At 33.7% G+C, this 10,676-nt stretch overlaps 2 protein-coding genes across 5 annotated transcripts in view; one reads left to right on the top strand and one right to left on the bottom strand.

The window, feature by feature from the left end:
• Positions 1-10,213, bottom strand: part of LOC109546297 (gastrula zinc finger protein XlCGF46.1) — a 14,922-nt gene extending 4,709 nt beyond the window's left edge. Inside the window, exons 1-6 of one of the 4 annotated variants that reach the window (XR_007281163.1) lie at positions 9,901-10,183; positions 9,185-9,467; positions 6,335-6,616; positions 6,096-6,279; positions 1,540-1,751; positions 1,250-1,485 (exon numbers count right to left, since the gene is read on the bottom strand). Coding sequence is in view for 2 of the 4 variants with exons in the window: in XM_048665068.1 (XP_048521025.1) it covers positions 1,250-1,485; positions 1,540-1,751; positions 6,096-6,279; positions 6,335-6,616; positions 9,185-9,467; positions 9,901-10,032 (1,329 nt within the window). In the remaining 2 variants the exon portion in view is untranslated. Of the gene's footprint in view, positions 1-1,249; positions 1,486-1,539; positions 1,752-6,095; positions 6,280-6,334; positions 6,617-9,184; positions 9,468-9,900 lie in introns of all 4 variants that reach the window. The other 3 variants (XM_048665068.1, XR_002172756.2, XM_019917218.2) reach the window with 3 other exon arrangements.
• LOC109541235 (probable E3 ubiquitin-protein ligase HERC4) overlaps positions 1-10,676 on the top strand; it is a gene marked incomplete at its 3' end in the record, with an annotated part of 482,710 nt that overhangs the window by 42,209 nt on the left and 429,825 nt on the right.

The raw sequence follows: 10,676 nt of genomic DNA on the forward strand, positions 1-10,676 counted from the left end.
CGAAATAGGAGCACTATTTATCAATCTGTAATAAAAGACGTGAGGAAATTTTGTCTTTTTTAAAGACAAAAATTTTTGAGGCGAAATACCCAAAAAAACTTTTGTAAAAAATGAATCCGCCTCAACGATATAGAACTTATGTTTTACACAATAAAGTTGTGAGTAGGTAATGGTATCGATACTTTCAGAATACTCGTATGAGTAGTATTGAAAGATGATTTGGTTGCTACCTCAGATTAAACAGATGCATTTGTTTACGTTTTTCGTTGGGAGGGACAATGGTTCACTGTCATAGGAAAAGTCGGTAAATATGAAAGCTGCTTTGCCAACTCGGTAATCAATTTGATAAATATGACAAGCATCAACAACAAAATAGCAGGAAAACGGTAGCCATGAATACATTTAGTGTTATATTTTTTAGTTTGTCATAAGCGGCAAGCAAATGTCATTAAGTTAATACAGATATGTACTACGTCTATGGCTAGCGGCCAGGCGAGTTGGTTTTTCGATTAATTCTACTCTTTGATCGGTACCTACTTTTAAACTTTCATCCCTACCACCTGTTTCTCATTGATAAATCGCCGATCGGTAGAATTTAATGTTGGTCTGAAACAAATAGGGATTTATGAATGACTAGCTTGGTCTATTTATTAAAGTATCGATACTTTCTCAGTATAGTATCATCCCTACCGCAGATATGGAGAGGCGAAATTGGAGAAAACAAACCATGGACTTATTAGAGAGTTATTGAGAAAATAGAAACTAGACTCGTCTAAGAAATATAATATCGAAAACAGAGAAGAGAAACCCAAACCAGTTGGACCCAAAATTTCAATTTAAGATTTGTGCACTAAACTCAACTGGAAATTGCATATTATGTTATACCTGATAAGACTAAAAGCATTACTACTTACTCGACAATTTCGCAAGATAGCTTGTCGTTTTCACGGAATTATGTCTTATGATCAATCTCTTGTATTGTAGAAACTTGTATAGTAAGCGGCACACAACTATTGAAAAAATATGTGTTCAAAAAAAGCGCAAATAAAGTATCCATCTGTGCCGCCAAATTGAAAAATAGGGATGTTTACCGCCAAATTGTAAAAAATACGTCTCCTACGTTCTAGCAATGATCGGTCTGAGGCGCTACTATGTATCAAGCCAAATACACAATTTAAAAAATGTAAATTGGAACAAATCTTCCATATACTTAAAACTCAACTTCTTAATCATTGTTGTGGATGCTTACCCGCCAAGTTCCTCGATAGTTGAAACATTTTCCACAAAAGTGACACGAAAAAGGCTTCTCTCCTGTATGTGTTCTTTTGTGCACTTCATAGTGAGCTTTAAGCGAAAATGGCTTATTGCATGTCTCACACTTAAATCGTTGTGGTGTTGTTCCCAAATGATTCATTTCATGTGTCTTTAGAGCTGCTTTTGTCTTGAAAAACTTGTGACAGAAAGAGCAAGCAAATGGACGTTCCCCTATATTAAACATTACTTCTCATTAACTATCCTTCAACCAATTTAAAACTTCACCTGTATGGCCTCTTATGTGACCTTCCAGTTGAACTTTAGTCCTAAAACTTTTTGCACAATAGTTGCAAAGATAGTTTTTCAATTTCAGAGTATCTTCCTTCTTAGGTCGCTTTTTGTACTGAATTTTGACGCCCTGGTGAATTAGTTGATGATTTGCAAATCCAGATCGGCTAGCAAATACTTTTGGACACAGTTCGCATTTTAAATTAAGCCTGCAATTTAATTTCCAAACTTTAACAGGAGTAACAATTAGATAATATCAAGATAATGTTCTTGATAACAACAGAATAACAACATGATAGACATTTTTTGTCTAGTATTGTCTAATCTTCTTGTCTTAAATTTCGATTTCAGGTAAAGTGGCAACTGCAATTATACAGGGTTATTCAGGTATACGACATGGAAGACTGCGGATAAACTATTTGATTTTTGAGATTATCGGATTTTTATATTATCATAAACAGATAATTTTTTATTCGAGTGAATCCAAAACCGCCAGTTTTCGCACGGAAGCAATCATCAAAAGCACTTTAATTGTGCTTTTTACTTTTTCCCGCATCGTGTGCCGTAAACGCAAAATGCCACTCAAATGCTGGTCACTGTCTAGTAGTTTTTACTATTCATTGCTTTACCAGAAGCTTAATTATTTATTAAATGTCGTTACTATTTGGAACATATGTGCTACTTGAGAAATATTACGCTTTTTAGAATCTAGAACATATGATTATTCGTTTTATTTCTTATAATCGCACAAAAAATAATATTGCCATCCGAGATGAAGTCAAAAAACTGAAAATAATTTTTGAAAATGTCGGAGAAAAAATTAAAATTGAAGCAGAGGTGTTTCGTAAAGACAAAAAATATGATAAAACTAGACCAAAACTTAAAAATATTTTAACCCAAGGTGGTGGAAGTGAAAGTGTTTTGTACATGGGATTAACAGAGTTGCAGAAATTGAATTTTGGTATTGGTATAAAATGTAATTTCAAACTCAAAATATGTATTTTTTAACGCGAAGGCGAAAAAGTTTGTAAGTTAAACTCCTAACGCGTTTCCAGCCTCGTCGAACTCTGTCCCCCTTCGAAAGCCGACATTTCAAAAAAGGGCCATTATTCAAGCTTAAATTATCAACATCAATTTCCAATGTCTAAACATTTCTTAACAGAGGTCATCACAATACTCAGTGTTTCAAAGAACGTTAGCTCAATTCAACAACATCGAATTGTTAAAAATAACGACGTAAGAATAAAAAGTGTCCCAAGGATTCTACCATGATTAGAAAATGTAGCTTTATCAAGAACGTTCTAGTAAAGAGTGAAAAAGGTGTTGTTTGGCTACATTTTCAACAAGTTTTGTTTTGTAACGAATTATTTATTTATAATTATTATAAGAATATTATCCAATCTATGTAATTAATGGATTTGCCAGTAGAAGCAATTTATTTTATACTCTCATACAATCCCGCACAAGTTAGAATTATGCACAGGTTTGTCTTAGGACATTTGAATGGAGACCTATTTTTTGGAATATTCAAACAGTAAAATTCTACCAAAATACTACTGCGACGGACGGCTCGATCTTCGGTAACTTTGGACCGGGAACACGAAATAATAGAGGCAAAATGTTGCTTGACTTCCTGAACAAAGAACAAATGCGCTGCACGAACACATTCTTTAAGAAACTGCCTAAAAAAATGGACTTGGAGAAGTCCAGTTGGCGCTATAAAGAACGTAATAAATTATGTCCTCACTACAGATAAAAAGTTTTGCATGGATGTACCGTGTATGATGTACTAAGTCGTTTTACTACCGGAAGTCACCACAGAATCGTAAGAGCCATAATAAATATAAACACACACTTGGAAACGAAAAACAAATGGATAAAATCATTCGGCCAACCGCGTCCCAACTTAGAGAATATAGAGGATTATAACGCACAAATCAACAAAAATTTCGAACCAACAGGAGCTCTTAGAAGTATGACACTCAACGCCGGAAAAGTCGTGAGCAGTACTACCAAGGAAGTATGCTCCATGAAAGCAAGAGCTGATACGAAACTCAGCCAGAACACCAATTAACTACTGGCAGCACGCAGAACAACGGATAGAGATTCAGCAAAATATCAAACGCTGGATAGAGAAGTAAAGAAGGTAATTAGACAGGACATGAGACCTTATAATACACGAACAATAAACGAAGTTATCGAGAACAAAATGAATATGAAAGTACTTCGATCGAAAAGAACAAAAGGAACGTTGCTCATATACTAAATTAGGAACCAACAAGGAGAAGTTGTTACAGAGAGGCAGCAAATAACATCCATCCATTTACAAAGAACTTTACGGCCAACCGGGCTCACTCACGAGTAGACGGGCTGAAGAAGAAGAGAAGAAGATGATAATTAAATTTTGAATATACAGTACCGCTTGTTTGGAGTGTTTTCTTGCGCCTAAACAAGGTATTCTACACACAAAGTGTGTCGAGTGCTGGTTCTCATTTTATTGGAAAGTTATCTTAATTAGGGCTGGGAATCAAACTCGAATAATTCGAGTATTCGAATATTCAAAAAGCGAATAATTATGTGTAGTCATAACTCGAATATTCGAATATTCGAATAATCGAATACTCGAATAGTCGAATACTCGAATACTCGAATCCATCAACATTATCAAACTCACAAGGTGCAAATATCTTTATATGCACTTTGTATACTTTTATAAAATAAATGATTCATATTCTACAAGTATTTAAACAAATACCCATATTTACAAGCAAATGAAAATAATCATTTACCTTCCTGCAAATGAATATAAAATTACGTCTCTGTGTTCTGGTGATTCGCGTCATCAACTTTTGCGCGGTGTGACAATTAATGTGCCGACAAAGGCACTTTCTTATCCGTTGCGGCTAGTTGCCAAAAATGATATGAGATAACGATTTTTCTTCTTGGAAAACGGTGAACGTAAAACGAATACTCGATTATTCGAATATTCGTTAGATATTAGAATATTCGAATAATTTTACCATTCGAATAAACCCCTAAACGAGTATTCACATTTCAGATTTTTAAAAATTCCGAGCCCTAATCTTAATACACCCTTCGATCACTAAACTGATTTGGTCACAAGAAAATACTACAACTTGTCGACTGTTCAGATTGATTTGGGCGCAAGAAAATACTATAAACTTGACGATTGTTCCGTTTCTGTTACTCAGTCAGAGTAGAAAAATTTGAATTATTTCTACCTAAACTGGGACTACTTCTCAATAAAAGAAAAATTAAGCTTTTGTGCCAAACGAATCGTGTACGAATTCTAGGCACAACTTACACTCAAACTAAGCAGTTAAGTAATTAGGGACAGCTAAAATATTGACTCAGTTTGTTACACTTGATCAACTGTAATTGAATAGTGGTTTGTATCAACTTCATTAATTGGTTCTTACGTAAGCCACCTAAGTGAATTTTAGCTTCAATCGAACTGGTTAAATTAATTTAACTGCATATTTTTATGGGTCTATTTAGTGCTTAAAACACTTCTAGGAAGGACACCATTTTCCCATAGGCGGACATTCGCTCTTGTCATGTGACAGCTGACAGTGACAGATTTTGGTTTGATCTAAAGAAACTTAAGGACATATGACCGCAATTTAACCATAAATCAATTTACAGAAATAAAACAAATAACAAAACTACTATTCCTAAGATCCGCCCTGATATGACATTAGATTTAAAAGTTGGCCAATTTATTATAAAAAGTATTGTGCATCTGTTGAGACACAACACTTGACAAAGAAACGACAGGAAGACGTATGTTTTTATTATCCAAATTTCATCACTTTATACACGTTTCTTCTAAGCTTAGATTTGATAAATCATGTGGAATGGATTAACGAAATTACAATGCACACTTTTAGTTTGCAACAGCCTAGAAAATCGAAAAATATGAATGTAACTTTTCCTTCGTTGGAATAGTGATTAGCTTGCCCAGGAAAATTACCCATACTTGAAACTAAATTTAAACATTTGGAAACCACACGACTATTAATAAAAAAGGAAGTCATTTTTCTTTAGCACATACTAATAAGAAAAATACAAGGCAATATCATAAAAATAAACAAATTAAACAATTGTTTCATCTTTTTGTAGAAGTACCTTGTTAGTAAAACAAAAATTTAGTTTAAAGCAGTGACTTCATTTCTTAAACACTTTAAAGCGTTATTTATCAAAACAAAAAGTTGACAAATCGTTTTTTTTTAATCAAGAGTAATAAAACTAATTTTCAAAGTTGTATCTTAGATATGCATTCACAGATTTAAAAAAAAACTTTTTCATCATTTCTTCTAGAATGTGTAGTGATTTTTTTTATTTCCAGTAAAGTAGCAAAACACGACTTAGCATCTTTAAGAAGTAACAGATTCAATTATATCATCTGCTCTAAGATAGAAAGTTTACTTATTATTTCTTTTATTACTGTAAACCGTATAGTTATCCCCTTTTAGAGAAAAAAAGCTACTTGTTTCAGCCACTATCCTAAAAACTACAATTATAAACCTCACCTAACTCTATTTTCCATGTATCCAGGCTTAAGTTCAACTTCTCCCAACGCCAATCTATGACGGTATACATGCTTGAAATGAGCAGGATACAACTGAAAGCCTTTTCCACAATAGTTACAAATATATGGAGTTTCACCAGTATGAATGTTCATATGTTCATTACGTCTACGAATTGTCGAGAACTCTAAAACAGTGTTTTAAGTGAGCGTTTTGCCCCTCTACGTTTAAGTAACACATACCTTTTTCACAAATTTCACACTTAAATAGTTTAAAAGTCTTCGGCCTACAATTGAGATTTTCTTTGTAATGTGAACACAATTTTGTCTTGCTTGTAAATGTCCCCCCACAAGCTTTACAGGCTGGAATGACACTGTTTGTTTTATCATCTTCCTCCTCAGATTCATCGCCTGAGGATTTTCTGAGTTTCCGTCTTTTTCTCGTATTGCCTTTGGAGGACCTTCTGAATTCTGAAGAGCGTTTTTTTCTTCGCCCTCTTCTTTTCTTTAAGGGTTCTTCCTCTTCTAAAACAGCATCACCCTTACACAATTATCTAATAATTATTTACGTAACAAGTATGAAAATCTGTGAAGATGCAGGGATCACACGCATGAAAATATTTGCATGTTGAGGTCGTAGGACGAGTCGCGTAAACACGTAAGTGCAGTGTATATATAATGTCCTATGTGATGTCCTATACACTATAATATAATGTCCTGTGTGTGACGTACAATATTTTATTTACAACTATAAAGATTTATTGTAATGATTATTTGAGTGAAAATATAAACCGTGTCCAAATGATACGAAGTTGGTTCAAAGGAAAAAAGGCGGACAATGAAAAGACTAATGAAATGGCGCTTTCAGTTCTTTGCTACGAATTTTCGTTTACCCCATATTTGGAACACACTTAAATTTTCGAATTTCAGTATAATTTTTTTTCTGGCGTTAATCTCAAAACTGAAGCAAACCCGAGCACGCTTTCTCATGGCAGCTTTAAGTCAGCATTAATACCACCATATCAGTTTTTTTCAAGAAACCGTCCTCAATTTATTTTTCTTAATACGGGCTTGTTTTTTTGTTAGCAAATGCTGAAAGGCGTTTTCATTCTCATTTCAACGATGTATAACATATTGAAATTTAGTCATCCTTTGATCGGCTTTTTAATAAAGCTTAGAAAAATTATAAACACGGGCCTGTCTTTTCACCGATAGTCCAGTCCACAGTCCAGGCTATGCATTGAAATTCAATTTAATTTTTTTTTAATATTTATTAAAAAGAAATGCAAAAAATAATTTAAGAAATGTATATCAAATGTTCGAAAATATTACCCTCGTTTTCTAAACACAAAATGCATCTTCTAACTGCCGACTTTATAACAGGTCTCAGCATTTCTAACGTCTCATTTTCAAAAAATGCAATAACCAATCTACGGAGTTCCTCTTCAGTTGCAAAACTTAGCTCAAAAAGAAAATTTTTGATATAACCCCACAAAAAAAATTCAGTGAAATTATATCGGGTGACAATGCGTAAGTGTCTATGTGGGAATCAAACCGACGGATATTATTTAACCCTTTTTGAATTGCGGCTTGTGGAGTGTGCTGCTGAAACCAACAATCGCGTACTTCGGATAAAGGCAGATTATCGAGGGCTTCTTCGAAATAATTTTGAAGCAGAATTAAGTATCGTTCCGTAGTCAAATTCTGATTGCAAAAAAAGAGATTTTCTTTCCGTCAAAAATGTACATTTCTTCTATTGAATACACCATTACTGGAAACAAATAGTAGATATCAGAGCATAAGCATTTGTTAAAAAAATTTTCGTCCGCTTGACATTTGCTGGTATACCATACTTTATAAATGCATATTTCTGACCTTCTCACGTCGAAAGGAGGCGATTGAGCAAAAAAAACACGTCGATTAAAAAAAAATTAAAAATTTCTCAAAATGCCGGCCACGGGGAATGCATCGAACTAATTGAAAAACATGCTAGAAGTTTCAAATCCGAAATAATAGACATTTTCTGCACATTTAAAGCGGTTTTTGAGAGTTCGCGATTTTTGGGCGACGATTTTTTCCTTATTATTGGCCCAAACACAATATAAATGCATATTTCTGACCTTCTCACGTCGAAAGGAGTCGATTGAGCACAAAAAACACGCATGTAAAATTTTGATTTTTGTCCGAAAAAAGGGTGGGGGTCAATTTAAAAAAATATATTTTTTTCTCAAATTGCCTTTAATTTTGGATCATTTTCAGCGCACGGCCACGTGCAATGCATCGAACTAATTGATTTCGGATACGTCTCTGATGAAATTCTGACAGTTTTAATTTCAGATCTGGATTCAACATATCAAAATTACCAAAGTTCCTAAAGTTTACGTTTTGAAGTTTAACTGTTTAGAAATAATTTGCAAAAAACCCTACTACTGGGCCCCTATTCAAGAAGGCGTAGCTCCGTTGGGTAGCATTTTGCGATACATGTTCAATTGAAAAATTAGTATTATTTTTGAGAGCAGATTTCACTGTTTCAGTTTGGCCAGTTAATTTCGGGACCCCCTGTATATTCAAGAGTATGATTTAATTCAACCCTTGAATATCGAATATGGCAAGCGCTTTCGACAATTACGTCATCATCAGGGCCGTCGTCAAAATATAAGCAAACATTCCCAAGAGTGTAGAACAAAGCAGGCCAACCAGTGGTAAGGCGGTCAGAGAAATAAAAAGCACGACGGGAAACAGTAACAGTAACATGAAACGTACTAACAATTTGAATTCAAATAAAACGTTAAAACTTACTATACATTAACTAGTTACAAACAAATTAACTAGTTACAATCAACACAATAAACAAATTACTAGAACTATACATTAAAATTAACATTAAAAAATTATTCATTTTAAAACCGGGACTGGTCGAAATAAATAGTCAGGCGACCAGATCAACACATTTTTGCTCAAAATAATTAAAATAATCGTTATTATTATGCGCTTAGACCACTAGGCCTACGTGCAAAATTTCATAATCGTGCATGAATAATAGTCAAACTATAATTGTTACACAAATAAGCATTAAAAAACTGTTGAACTCACCGTCTTTAATTTTTGGACTAACTCGATCTGGTTCATAATTACTATCATTTTCATAATCATCAATATCATTGTCGGCACTACCGTCATCAAAGTCTAATCCATACTCTAGTTCCTTTAGATCGTTATCTAATATATTCAGCTTACATTCTTTTTCTTCTGTTTTAACAACTAGTCGTAAAAGAACGTCATTTGCTTTGCATTTTTCGCCAAATCTTTTTATTTCTTGAAGATAATTCGAACATGTTATGCATACGTTTTTAGGTAATATATCTTCAGTGGAAATCTATAATAATACACTTACAATACTTACAATCTTCTTATTGGAAATCTGTTTAAGAGGTAGCACAACTTAAGAAAAAACATCTGCACCATATATGTATTGAGACAACGATACTGTTTAATGATTTCTAATAGAAAACCGAACTAATTCATTGTATGCGGTGAAGCATTCAACGATATACTTCTATAGTGAATCATAAACACATTAGGAAAGCGCTTAAAGGGTAGATATATCTAACTGTCGTTGGGCTTATAATTACTATACAATTATAGTAATTATATAATTTACAAAACAAATCTCTGATTGAAGTTATAATTAATGACTTAACTTACATTAAATGCATATTATATAGAAGGCTTACTACTTGTAGGTTTAAATTGAACTGTTTTACTATTATCTCACGCAATTATTAAAAAGTTATAGAGAAAAATCGTACCTCAATTTCACTGACGGCCTTAAATATCTCAGAAAGGCTTCCTTCGATCAGAGGCTTCAAGTCACCAGTGATGAGGCAAACTCTACATATATTGGGAAAATCTCTGGACTGTATTTTGAAGTCGTTGTCCATATTATTAGAACAAACCTTATTTTATAGTCATTTCAATTTTTGTTGTTTATGAAAGGGTTATGTCCCTTTATTTTGATTTGTATATGTCTGTCAATAACTGAAGATGCTGTGTGACGCTGTCAGTGCCAATGGCGAACAGGTACGTTCAGTAATCAGTTCAATATGTTAAATCCCTAAGGGCACATATGCACTAAGCCCCCGTGATGCGACCTGTCGTAGTATGCGGTTGGACCTTCGTGTAACCGCATTCCGTTTAACTGTAATCGTAACCGCGGCTTCCAACTGAAAACCGCAATCAATTTCGGCAAAAACTCAGAAATCAATAATCATTTAAAAAATGAACGTAGACGAAGTCATAACCATGTATTACATCTACGAACATTATTTAAAAAATAGGAAGTACTGAATACATCGTTTTTTGCCAACCCGAAAAGAAACCAAGCAATTTGCAATACTTTTCAAACAGCTGACAAAATATAAAGATTAGTTTTTGGATATACAGGGTGATTTAAAATTGGCGTCATTCCTTTTAAGGGGTGATAGAGGCTTCCTTGGGGAGTACGAGAAAAATATTGAAAATTTTTTTTTCGAAAATTTCTAGAAGGTATTAACAGTTGAAGATCGAATTTCAACTTTGTTATTAA

The sequence above is a fragment of the Dendroctonus ponderosae genome, unplaced genomic scaffold, assembly GCF_020466585.1.
Source record: "Dendroctonus ponderosae isolate FM_Combo_2020 unplaced genomic scaffold, Dpon_F_20191213v2 Dpon_F_20191213_1, whole genome shotgun sequence".
NCBI lineage: Eukaryota > Metazoa > Arthropoda > Insecta > Coleoptera > Curculionidae > Dendroctonus > Dendroctonus ponderosae.